At 40.2% G+C, this 14,146-nt stretch overlaps 1 protein-coding gene across 1 annotated transcript in view; it reads right to left on the bottom strand.

Annotated features, from left to right (window-relative positions):
* JHY (junctional cadherin complex regulator) overlaps window positions 1–9,136 on the bottom strand; it is a 26,628-nt gene extending 17,492 nt beyond the window's left edge. The window contains 2 exon segments of the mRNA XM_014518425.2: window positions 5,047–5,557; window positions 8,787–9,136. Coding sequence (XP_014373911.2) covers window positions 5,047–5,557; window positions 8,787–9,136 — 861 coding nt within the window.
* Window positions 9,137–14,146: the final 5,010 nt, after the last annotated feature.

Genomic DNA, 14,146 nt, shown 5'->3' with positions numbered 1-14,146 from the left:
TACACATTCAAAGACAGCAGGGAATGGAAGTTGCAGAAAGCACACAGGACAGACTCCTGTTCCTGGCTGAAGCTGGAAGAGCACCAAGATACTGTCCAGTATATATAAGATATAGTCAGTAGATGCCTCTAACAGCAGGCAGCTAAACGACTGCAAATCGCAAGTAATGAGCCACTGTACTGAGACGTTCATAGGACGTTATATGCCATAGCAATGCCTTGAACGCCAATAAAGTCATATGGAAGAGAAAGCATTGCAACCAGAGCAGTGTTGGTGAGAGAGACTTGGAAGCAGCCACAGCACAGAAATAAAAATGCCTAATGTATACAGCCTGGCAGTAATGAGACATGGCCAGTGGCAGCTAACAAACCACTTAGAAGCCAAATCATTGTCTTTGGACCAAAAAGCACAGAACATAGCCAATGGGTAGAGTGGGTGTATGAAAATTCACAGCTGAGCAGCTATTCAGGGATGACTGAAGTGATACTTGGCCATCTTTCAAATGTGTCGGTTTTGCTTTGGAAGAACAATTTCATGGAAAATTTAGATTTCCTCAACGTCTGATTTCCCAGTGGAAGGCTGTTTTGATGAACATTTTCTGGCCAGCTCTATCTGCTATCTCCTGTAAGAGCAAAACAAACAGGTAGGATGCAAAGGGGCATGAGGGAGCTGGACTAGCAGGACACTTGGTGCTTGCAAATTGCCCCTGCAGTATGATGCAGGAAATGCACAGACTGCGGTGGAGGGAAGCCACAGAGAAAGCCAAAACAAAACATAAACCACATTAAAACAAAGGAAGAAACATTTTGAGATAATATAGCCATATGTCTCTTACTCCATTTACTTCTGCATGTTGCATTCCATGATCCATAAGAAGATGACCATTGCCAAATATTTGGCTACTTGGCCAGTTCTAGAGTTGTTGCGATGATGACCTGCCTAGCTGCAGTGCTAAGCCATTTGCCTGTGATAGAGCTAACTGGGCACCACTGATGAGTGGGTATGGCTAATTTGGCAGAAGTCAGTGGGAGAAAGTTTTTGTGATCAGGTGAATTACTAACTAGGGAAACCATCTCAGTTAAATTGGTGGGAGGTGAGATCCCATACAGGAGATGGGTGTCTAATACATTTGTAAGCCAAGGCCTAAAAGGGCAGATGAGATATCTCAGGTGAGTCATGTTCCCCCAAATGGTAATGAAAGATCTGCAAGCAATGAAGTTAATAAATTAAGAAGCCACTGCCCTGGTTCCCTTCAGAAGAGCAGATACAGGCACACAGCTTTTTCACTGGTGAGACGTTTTTGGTGGAACCCACTGGCTCACAGTATCAATAATTTACCGGGCAGGTAAAGCATACTTCTACATTATCTCTTTGAAAGAGGAACAGGACACAACCTCTGCCAGCATTTTTTGTGAACTATTCTATTAATACCAATCAAATTGAGAAAATGATCAAATGAAATTGCATTTTGAGCATCATAAGCTGTGTAATGTCTATTCTGTTAAATTGAGGCCCATAATTGCTTCTCTACTGAAAAGATACAACAAAGACAGCAATCATGGCATGTCATTATCCCAGACTAGAAAACCGGCCTTTGCAGTGAGGACTTCAAAGGCTTGTGGTTCTCGAATTGCATTTGGCTGCTATTGTTGAAGCGCAGGCAATCTTGATTAGGTGTTTACACCGAGGTAAGGCGCAGTGCACAGAGAGTCTGAGTGCCTTGGTCTAGAGCCATTAAAAAATTGTACATTATGTTCCTTGCTTTGAAGTAAGGGGTTTGTAGGTAGGGAAGCAACTCGTACTGAGTACAGCTGAGCTAGATTGGGCCGCTACTTCTTTTTCTCAAAGAAACTCATCAATCAGGTTTTTAGAGAATCAGGCAGCACTGCAAAAAAGTTGATGCTTTATAAAATGCTATATGAATTAGTGAGCGCACACATCAACCCATAAGTGCACCTTTACAAGATGTTTGGGTACATGTAGCTCATTGCCTGTGTTCACAGACTTAATAAGCTGCAAATCCTGCAAAAATGTGAAATTTTTCTTCAATAACACACATTCACTATCTTATCCCATACAAAGAAGGTTTAGCGAAGTTATTTGAAAAGTGCTTTTCTTCATAATGCAATACTATTTTATGCATACTCTACTTCAGTGCCAGCTGTGTGGCTAATGTAATGAAGTTGATGGTGCTTCCTTGATGAAGGGCAGGAAATGAACCAGTTTATAGAGGCACAATATCTAAACTATGGGCCTCTAGAGAAGATGTGTGATGTAGCATTTTTTTTTTGTATCCGTACTGTTTTTTGATGTTCCAAGTTAGCTGCTTCAGTTGACAAAACACTTAGCTAATGTGTATTGATGGTTCAATTCAACTTCATAAACCACAGGTCAGATTATTTTTCTTATGTGTAGCAAATGGTTTCCCCAGCTCTTTCATTCTTAAATGGCTGCTTCATGTGAAGCTCAGATGCACCTTTAAGGTTTAGGGAGGCACCATGTCACACTTGATGATTGTTTGCTACTGTCTAGTCTATGGAATTATCTTTGCTTTTAGGCTGCTTTGATACAGAGTTTCTTGATCCATGTTCAGTGGCTTTGGGCCCCAATTCTCCTTTCGTGTAAGATAAATACATGCAGAGTGAGGCTGCATCAAATTTTGTGTACAATTCTGCTTAGCCACCTTCAAGGAAGATGAGTTCAAACTGGAACAGGTGCAGAGAAGGGCTACTAGGATGATCAGGAGAATGGAGAGCTTATCTTACAAGAGCTTGGCTTGTTGAGCTTAGCAAAACAAAAGCTGAGAGGAGACACGCTTGCTCTTTATAAATGCTTCAGGGGGCTAAACCTCAGGGAGAAAAACGAAGTACAGGCTAAAGGGCAATAGTGGTGCAAGGCTGGCCATGGATAAATTTGGGCTTGTAAGTGGAGGAAGGTTTCTTACCATTAGAGGAATGAAGCTGTGGAACTGCCTCTCAATAGAAGTGGTGACAGAGGCAAAAAACTTTTTTTTAAAGATGCAGGTCAGTCAGTTTATTAAAGGGAAGATATGAAGTGGCTGCCTGTGAGCGGGATGGGGTATCCTTCCACTCCCAGGGTTGCTGGAAGCGCCGGGCCTTGCCAGTGCATGTTCTTGTTAGACTGGGGCACAGAGACCACGGTTATATTACATATCCTTTACGAGGCTGACGCAGGCACTAACACAAGGCTCACAAAAGTTACTATCTGTAAAGTTTCAGAATTCCCTCATAAGCCAATGCAGTCATATCAACACAAGCTTTAATTAACTTCAATTTATAGCAATGATTTTTACGATCAACTGAATCATGGATGAAAAAAATGAATACTCTTAACAACTCCACAAGCAAGGTCTTGTCCACTAATCCACTGATCTTAATACATACAGCAGGTGCCCTCTAGTGTTTGCATGAGAGAGATTTTTATAAGGCTAATGAATATCTCTTAAAAACATTTGTTCTTCTAGCTATGTTGGAGTGTTATCTACCTGTTCTATAACTTAAAAGCATAATTACACGACTTCCACCTTCCCATTATAGTATAGTGAATCAACACTTAGTATAGTATAATGAATATCATATAGTATAATGAACCAGTGTTTTCAAACAAAACCTCATTTTGTCTAATTTTTGAGAGAACTTTAAAACTAGGCCCTTCATTTCAAGATCCTACATACCAGAGCTTCCACTGACTTGAAATAGAATAGTAAATACTCAGCACCCTTGAAAAATCAAGCTTGGTGTGTCATATTTTTGGAAACACAAAATGTAAACTACCTCCCCACCCCACCTTTTTCTTTTTTTGGAAAGCCTGTACTAAATGTCACTGATGAACAAATGTGTGGGTACATCCACCCAGACTGTATCTTCACTATATATATTTTTTCTAGATTTTAAATTGCATATCTTTATAATTAATATTGTTTTTGATTAAAGCAATTTGGGTTGCTCATACCAAACTTTATTCTAAATACTAGCATCATTTTTATTTTTCTTCTAAAAAAGTCTGTTATAGAAGCTCTGCCATCAGAAGCATTTGTACTTGCATGATGTAAGATTAATGTTTGTTACCAATAATGACAATGTGCAGCATTTATTATTAAGGCTCATTGTTAACAGATTGATGTAAGCAAAGCTAGTTAAATTCCAGCACAATATAAACATGAATCATTTAACAAGATGTGATGAACAATTAATTGCACTGGATAGAAAATATCACTATCAAGAAAAATTAGGAGTTTAAAAAATATACATGAGGAAGGAGGTGGGGAAAAAAACCTCTATCTAGGAACCTTCCTGCAAAAAGCTGAAATCTTGCGCACAGTTCTGAAACCATTCAACAAGAGACAAATTGTCCACTTATATTTGTTACAGCAGTTGATATCCTCTAGTGCATTCACTGGTTTCTGGAACTTGCTTTCCAAGAATGACAGCGCAGCATTTGCACTAAATGACCCGTGCCGTCGGTAGCTTGATCCCAAGGTATAGGACTTTGGATCTGGCAACCTTCTCAGTGTCTTGGCTGATGTATCTAATTAAATCGATTGGCATTTTCACAAGAAAGTTGCCTGTAAGATCCAGGGGGATAGATCCTAGTCCTCCATGGGATCCCTCTAAGATTCAAATCCTGTCCTGGGCCACATGGATGTGCTTAGAGGAAAACCATTCTTCTTTCTACTTCCACGCTGCACCTGTGACCTACCATGGCTGCCTAGCATTTAGTTGACTGCTATCGGGTAAGGAAGGCTTAGCTTCTCTACAGGAGACATAGTCATCCCTAGAGAATGCATGTGGTACAACTGGAGACCATGACAAGTCTACAGGTGGGGATACAAATAGCACACTACACTTTTCTATAAATGGCAGAGAAGATACTTGCAAGAAAATGAATGATCCCTTATGTTGTGAATGACTGGAAATCTATTTATCCCCCTGTAAAACCAAGCGATTTGATAGAGATTCAAATGATTAGATGACTATCATGTCATACCACATTAGAAGATGTTTTGAATCAAGTGCATTTGCCTACCTGCTCATGAAGAACTTCTCCTTGCTTTTTACTATGTAGTTGAAGATATGAATTGTGCATGTTTGCTGCCAGTCCCAAAGTAAGTTTATTTTTTTCCACAAAGTCTTTTTTTGCTTTCTGTTGCTTAACTTGTCCAGATTGAAGAAAGGAAACATCACTGTATGTACCAGAACTGGTTTTTTGCTGACAATCTTCTGTTTTTTTTCCTTCTGTATGTAATCTAAAAGGCTCTCTGCTGACACTAACAATTTGATCATCAGGGCTTAATAATTCTGCATTAAATTCAGGTGATATATTTTGTGGTTCTTCTACCAGCTGATTATTTTCTTTCAAGATCCTGTCTAAGATGCCTTTGGAAGGGAGGTAAGAAAAATCACCAGAGGAGCATTGTGGAGTTTTCTCTGTCGTTTGGCTTGTTCTTTGCACTTCAGACAATTCTCCTCCCTCTTTTATCATCTTCCAGTTAGGATTGTATCTTAGGTGACAATATCTGTCCACAGATTGCTGTTTGCTATAAAACCAAAATAGAAATATTAATATTTGAAAATGAGCATTTAATCAGAGTTTTGAATAAATTCTGGGGAATTCAGTGAGGCGTTCCAGCCTATGCACACATTTCTGCAGTACTTTCCACTTGTGTGCAGCCCCACAGAGCTCTGTGGGTACATCTACATGTGCCATTAAGGCAACACGATAAACACAGATACAGTTTGCGCCAGAGTTTATCATGGCACCTTAATGGCATGTGTAGATGCTCAAACTGCTGCAATCCAGGGCACACGTGCAGACGCTGCGCTTGGGACCACAGCAGTTTTAGCTGGGGCGAAGCAGTCCTGGGCTCTGGAAGGCGGTGTTGGGCAGCACATTAGTCTACTACGCAGTTAAGCTCATGTGTAGATGCACCCTGCATGTATGTAGTTACTTGTGCGACATTTTGCTCGATCAGAAACCAAGCAGCTGCATCCAATTTTTTGAGTTCAGAATCTGGGAAGCCCATTTTCTTCATATGTAAATGTTAATTAGCACCAAATACTAATTAAGTGTAGCATGAATTGATCCGACAATAAAATCTTATCCCAGCATAAACGAATTGCGGTACTTGCAGAAAAGCACCAACAAAAGCTGTCACGAAAGTGAAACTAGTTGTTTCTTGCAATTTAAGTCAACAGGGCATAATTCATAAAAGGCAAATCAAATAGATTTGCCTGTGGAAGATAAATGGCAAATATAATGCTCTCAGAGGTCTTGCTGTCTGGTATAGTTGTCCCTCCAACCTCAAGAGTATTGGTCACCCAAGGGGGAACAACCTACAGATTTGAAAGTACTCTGTTCATTGCCACACAACAGCAAGGTACCTATTCTGGAGGAACTGGAAGACGGACCTTCTAGGTAGGATCCTGGCTGGTGGAGATGAAACTAAGTTGTGTGCCCAGGTTAAGCACACCCTGACCAGAAGATGATTTTTTTTTTTTTAAAAAGGAGAGAGGAATCCAAATTGCTGCTCAGCAGTTTTTCTGTTATAAGTGACTCAAATATGAATCGTGTGTTAGGGGCAGCTTGCCACAAAGGGTGGCTTTTTCAGAGGAGCGTTAAGAGAAGCACCCAACTTCTACTGGCTTTCATGCCGTGGTTATAAGCGTTCTCTTGACCTGTTGGGCTCTGTAAAAACCAGTAACACTACTACCTATACATTTAGCATTCATTAACACTTTCCCAACCCACTACAAAAGCTCCTTTAATATATAGTCTGACCTAAATAATAAATTATAATAAATACAGTCTGGTTCTATATTGATGCTTTCAGATAAGTGTCAGTGACCTGGTATCTTGAGTACTTGAGCTTATGGTTAAAATTCCTTACAATTTATACCAGTGAAGCAGCAATAGTGGGGCTTAAAATGTTGTTGTTAGTAATAAAAAAACATAAATCCTATATAAGAATACCTAGATGACCATATTTCTGAAACGACATATGCACAGAAATATGTAATATTTTGTTGGAAACGATTGTAATGATTCAGATAACAGAATATAATTCTCAAGAGCTCTATTGTGTTGAAATGTGTGCATAGCGGCTCAATTGTATTATGTAGTCCAGGTCACCACACTGGAACAAAATGAGTGTGAAGAGCCTCCTTCATCTCTAATCATCTGCAGACAAAAAGTGCACCTCTTATTCCTCTCCCCAGTTTGATATAAAGGTTAGATGGACTCTGTGCTCGTCAACAAAAGTGTAGTGGATAGACAACAGATGCAGTGTTTCCTCTTCAAATTCCTGGGTTAGTAATGGATGTAGCGAGAGGGGTTTCATATGCATATGCTATGATATTTGCTCCAGTTAATGGACTATATTTGAGTACTTACTGTGATAAGTTCAAACAAAATAAAATAAAATTTCCATTTAATGAAGAGCCTCATATTCAACATAGTATTCAGTCAAAAAATTACTAAAATTAGAGCATGTTTCTAGTACAATTAACATCCTTTGCACTCACAATAAAATGTTCCATAACTGGCCATTTTGCCTGTTGAGGAGGTGAATAAAAGCATGCTATTAATCATTTAGCCTTCATTTGTTTGCCATTTTATTCTAAGTAGACAGTTAAATTGAAACTGCACGTTATTATTGCTTCAGCTTTAATTTAATCCTTTTAAACACAAGAATTATTCACCAATTTATACAGCATTAAGCCTTTTATGCATATGACAGCAAATTCAATTTTATTTTATGTAGAAAGTTAATGCCATTTTAAGAGCGTGTGAGGGTGACAAACAGTCGGCCTAGAATTTTTAATTTTTGCGTTTATATAGTTACTGAATAGAAATGCGTCTCATCAACCCAACAGGGTTTCACTATCTTTTTTTCTTTTATTTACTGGAAGCTTTTTTGGTTACAGAGCAGCATTATTTCCTAGGATGTGGCTTCTTTTCACATAGCTTATCAAGAGCCTGCAGAAAATTGTCACCAACTAGCAGGCTTGAAAAAAAGTGCATAGTGCATGATGCTATGGGCTTTAGGGGATGTGGCAAAGCTTTTAATTATCAGTGAGATGCTTTCCATTGACTGAGGAGGTCTGTGGATGAAGCTCACGGAAAGGAAGGGTCTCTATTTTTTCCAGGACCTGTACCAGCAGAAAATGACTATGTTCTCTGTGTCAACCCTGTGTCAAATGGCACCTATTTATTTTAGCATAGCCGGTCTCAGTATTTCGGTTGATGCTCCTACATGAGTGTAAGAGAAATTCTTCCCCTTCCCCTTTTACTTGTGGCTTTGAATTCCTACCCAAAATCATATCTTCAGTGAACAAAGGATGGCTGCTCTCCCACCTTTTCTAAAGGAGTAAGTTTATATAGTGTGCTACGTTTCAAAACACCTCCTCCTGCATTCTTATTCACGCTAATAGCTAGCTCGGTATTTCTTTTATTATTATTATTATTTTTCCTACTCCAATACTAGTAGGTAAAGTGGTACAACCCTTTGGGTCAATGTAGTGTTATGGGTAGAAAAGCATTTATACATAAGCTGGGAGGGGTTAGACTGCTTTAACTGTCTAAGACTATTGTGCATTACTAATTTTTTTTGTAGGTAGATTAGTCCTTGAACTCCTTTACCCCATTCTGCTATATAAAGGCACTGTAGGCAGGTCTAAAGCTGTCCAATGTACTCTCTGACTTAAGGAGGCCTTAGCACTAAGATGTCAGGCTTATTCTGTCCATATACTAAAAACACATTCCTTTACCTTTTGTTATTATTGCTCTTTTGCTTTCCATATTCTTTCCCACTTGAAAGTACTTTGCCATGGTTTGCTGATTCTGGATTATTCACACTTGTGTCTTCCAAGCTATCTTCTTCTAAGCTGTCATTCTCTAGCTCATCAGCAGACAGGCCTAATAGTTCTTCATTGTTGGAAATCCGCTTTTGAAGTTCACGCTGATATTCTATCTCCTGTGTCAGGCATTCACGGTCGGACTCCTGCGAGTCGTTTAGACTTGGTTGGCAGTTTCCCCCAGTTAAAGATGGCCCTTTGAAACCAGCATGACAGAAGTGTGGCTGGAGGAATGTCCTTTGAGCTAAGCTGCTACTATTCATGCTGCAAATGTCTAGAAAGGAAATAATGGGAAAATAGGAGTCACATGTGAAGTGTTCATGGAACTAGGACACTAAATGTAAACAGCTTGGCCACTGAAAAAGAAAATGACAGTTAAGTTAAATATCTAGAAGAGCCGTTTATTGCTTAAATCAGTGGTTCTCAAACTATATAGACCTGCGGCACCCATCCATAACTTCTATGACTTGAGTAGCACCTCATTTAAAAAACTAATTGATTTATTATATTGCTTACCTCCTCGCATAGAGGCTGGGCAGTGGGATGGGGAAGCGGCCAGCAGGGATAAGCTTGCATCTGTACTTTTATCTCCTTGCACTTGGAGGCACCCTTCAAAAGATCTTGTGGCACCTCAGGGTGCCTTGGCGCCCTGGCTGGGAATCAGTGACTTAAATGGCCAGTAACCTAGTTTGCATGTTTTGAAGCAATGCTTTTATTCCTAAATACTGAAGTGATCAGTTCTACCACTTGAACTGAGCAGTACTTTACATGGTGGGAAACCAGTGATACTAAGGCCCTGATCCTGAATTACAATCCTGGATACTAAAACCCTGATCCTGAATTATTCCAGTGATTTTAAATAGGACTGCTCATAGTCATGTTTAAGCATGTGTGAAAGTGTTTAAAGTCTTGACTCTTGCGTGGTCAGCTAATATTTCATATGAGTGTGGTTACCAAATAAGAGTTTCAGTTACATTATATATGAAAAAATATTATATATATTTAAAAAACAACAACAAAGAAAACCAGCCAGCAACTTAACTCTGTATTTACAAAATACTTTGAATGCATGATGTAGGATAACGTTATAATAAAGCAACAAAAGAGGGAAGTCTAATTTTACCAAAAAATGTTTTTATATAACACTAGGTTCATTTTAATGTACATCATTAAATATGCACATATATTTTCCCAGGGGTAAAGTTAAACTCTCACCAAGCATTTTATTAACATGCTAATGGTACCTATAACTGTCCTCTTTTATTGATTATACTTTATATAACAGCAGACCTATAATGGGAGGTTATGCATAAGCTGTGGAGAGAAGACTCATCAATCATTTTGTCTGTACAGACTTACAAACCAGTAGTTTTATCTCCATTTTAACACAGTGCAGTGCTTGCTATGTCCATTTACTCACTCACTAGTGATGAATGAAAATCTTTCCACCATACGCTGCACAAACTCACTCATCAATTTGCTCAGAATTTAAGGATTTATTCTTTTAAAAAGCTCCGAGCTCTTATGGTTGTAACGATCACTTAACAAATGTGACCTGATAAAAACCAGGGCGGTACAATGAATACGGTACTTATCCGTACACTTAGATTTTGTTTCTGGCTTTACCACGGTCGGTGTATCCTTCAGCAAATGAATAACCTGCCTGTGCCTCCAACACCTCAGCTGTAAAGTGGGGATGAGACTGACCTAAATTAAAGGCCTTTGAAATCTCAATTAGGAAGCTTTTGTCTTTTGGCAAATACAGACAGACCTCTCTACCGGTTTTTTATTTGAAGGTGTGCCAAGGAGAAATGTATCAAACTGGCCAATTCACTGTTTTTGTTCAGGACCCTGCGGACAGCGGAGACGCCGCCAAGACCCGAGCCAGTTTTACTCTAGTGCCGGTAGGAAATCTTGCTACACACACACACACACACACACACACACACACGTATGTGTGTACATATATATATCTATACACACATCTATATACACACACATTTATATATGCACACATATTTATATATCTGTACACACACATTTATATATACAAACACACACACAGATGCACACACATACACACATTTATATGCACATGTATATTTATATATACGTACACACACATACACACAAACATACATACACAGACATATATATGCATACACACACGTATGTATGTATAGATATGTATGTGTGTACATATATACATCTACACATCTATATACGTACACACATTTATATATATATGTACACACATTTATATATACGAATGCGCACACGTATGTATGTGCGCATCTATATGCACACGTATATTTAAATATACATACACACATACACATATATACGTACACACAAATGTACACACACATACATATATATGTGTACACACACGTATGTATGTATAGATATGTGTGTGCATATATATCTACACACGCGTATCTATCTACACAAGTGCATATCTATACATACACACAAATATATACACATATTTATATATACGAACACACACATATAGATGCGAACACAGACACTTATATGCACACACGTATATTTTTATATATGTACACACACATACACTTATACGTACACAGAAATGTACACACACACGTACATATATGTGTGTACACACCAAAGACGCGCGCGCTGCGCTGCCGGCGTAGCGTCTCCATGGTTACCGTACACAAACGCTCAGGCCAAGCTGGCCGGAAGGGCGGGAGGATGGAGCTGTCCCCTCACCCCCCGCGCGGTGCGGAATGGAACCGTCCTCCCCTTGCAGCCCCGCAGCTTGGGCCGCGCCATGCCAGAGCCGGGGGGAAGGGGGCGGGGAACAGCCCGGCCCTGCCCTGCCAGGTACGTGGGTGAAGCCTGGGCGCTCAGTCCCCTGTGGTACCTGCAGGTGCCAGCTGCTCTCCGCCCTTTGGGGGCACCTGCACTGCTTGGCAGCAGGGACTCAGTTTCCCCCTGCCAGTGTCTTCCCAGCCAGGCTGCACCCAGTGCCCTGGGCGCGTCTACACGGCCACGAACGTGCCCTAGTTACTGCGCATCAAGTCTAACGCTTAGTTGGTTGATGAAGTACTAACGCAATGCGCAATCGCTCGCGCTACTGCTCAGCAGCGCTGGCGCAGGTTTTTTTTTAGCGACACTTACTGCGCAGTAGCCTAATAACACTGCGCGGTAGTGTCTTGGCACGGGTTTGGCCCGGGACGCTACTGCGCAGTAAGCGTCTCGTGTAGACGTGCTCCCTGAGCATCAAAGCAAATCCCCTGGTTGAAGCCAGTGGATGTTGCACCGGGAGGAAGGGAGCTGATTTTTCTCCCGTAAACGAGACACAGCCTTGCAGCCCCTATGTTTCACTCCGGTTTATTCCAGCCCCCCGTTAGCACCGGGTACGGGACTGTCGTCCATCACTGGGGTACACGCGACCTCCGATCCTCAAGCCAGCACAACAGCCCATTTCTCATGCCTAAGAAACAATGTGATCTAAGGTACGAGCGGATAAAGTGAATGTGCTTTTGTAAAATGTGAAAGCGTGGCAGGCTATGTAGGCTTTGCAACCTTGGATTATGCAAAAGGCAGCTTCATATTTGCAAATGGAAAGGGTGAGGGGTGGGAGGGAGGACCATCAACAGGTCTAATCATTACTGCTGGCAAATTTGCACATGAATGTAGCCCAGGGAAGAGGAAAGGAGGCTCCTCTCTCAGATGGGAGAGCATTGTAAAAATAGCATTTCAACAAGATCAAAACCCCATTGAGAATATGGTAAATTACCATGACTTCAGATGGGATCTGTAACAGGAGATTATGTTGTTGGTTTAGATTAGTGGGCCCATTAGTTCAAATCTGCTGATACTTAGTAGTCCGTGTAATGAGAGCAATAGGGTACAATATGCGTTATACATATTTTAATTTACTTTCACTGCATGCGCCTAATGGTATTGTGGGCAGCTGTGCAGTGGAAGCTGTCAAACTGATTTAGGGTCACACTTTTGGATGAGAGAATTAGCTTTAAGTTTTGTTGTTTTTCATTTTACTAAGCCAGTGATTTCTCAACCAGGGTGCCTTGAGATCATTTCAAAGATCCCATGGGGTGCCACACAATGTTAGCATTTTTTAAGTGTGCAAACATGATTCGCGAGATAAATCTAGAGATTTCAAATAGCCATCCATAGTGTTAAAAACAGTCTGACCTGTCTGGGGTCTTTCTGAGTTCTTTACAACAGGAACATTTCTTTATTTTAACAGGTGAAAATGAAGAGCTAGCAATTTCCATAGTGTGCGTTGAGTCTAATGAGGGGTGTCTTAAATCCCAAACAGTTGGGAACCACTGTATTAAGCCCTTTATAACAAAGATGACAACACAACTAGACACTTGAAGCAGCGGCACCCTCTTCTGGCTTCGCAGTATCATCTATTGCTCAATTGAGGTCAAAAAGGCAATCGCACACGTCTGAAGGCTGCTCACCTGAAGAGGCCCTTTTAAATCTAGGGAACTTTTTGTGTAAGTAAAGTGTGTCCATAAGTATTTTGTAAAATTGTAGGTTTTTAGGGTATGGGACTGTGCCTTTTTTCACTTTCTACAGCACCGTTGCTTAAACCATATTTATGGAAGGAGGCAACAATTAAAAATATGCTCAAGTTTAAACAAGCTCTTAGATCATTTTTCATTGATGTATTTGAAGATCACTCATTGCAACAGAATGGAGTCATCCAGAGCCTCCTTTCTTTAACTGGATTGGAATATCAAAGCATCAGTGAGCCCAGGCAATTAAAACTGATGGATGCAAAAAACCGACTGTCATGGCAGGAACCTAACTACCTGACAACTGATAACTGAATATGCCAGTGATGACGATGCCAGTCTGACAGATCTGTTACCTTTTAGCATATTGATTTTTGCACTGTCCTAATGCTTGGCAGACTTGAGACTTGGCTAATTCCTTTTAATATGTGGTATACCGTTGTGACCGCTAGTGCTTTTCCTTTTCTGCATCGTTAGCTGTATGCCTATTTTATTATTCACTGACATGCAAACTAGGTTAGGGGGGAAAAAAAAAAAGCATAATTATACTTTTAAATTCAGTTTATTAAAAAATGTCATTCTAAACAGCTCATTATTGTTATTTTAAGAGAAGAAGCTGAAACGCTCATCAGTGAAAACTCTAATAATAAAACGACAGAGTTTGATCACAGCTACAGGTCATATAACAAACATGTCTGCTACAAACAAGGAGGAAGAGAACAATGCTGATAAATCAGTCAGTGCAGCTGGAAA

The sequence above is a fragment of the Alligator sinensis genome, unplaced genomic scaffold (assembly GCF_000455745.1).
Source record: "Alligator sinensis unplaced genomic scaffold, ASM45574v1 scaffold278_1, whole genome shotgun sequence".
Taxonomy (NCBI): Eukaryota; Metazoa; Chordata; order Crocodylia; family Alligatoridae; genus Alligator; species Alligator sinensis.
This window is presented reverse-complemented; position numbering and strand designations above follow the sequence as displayed.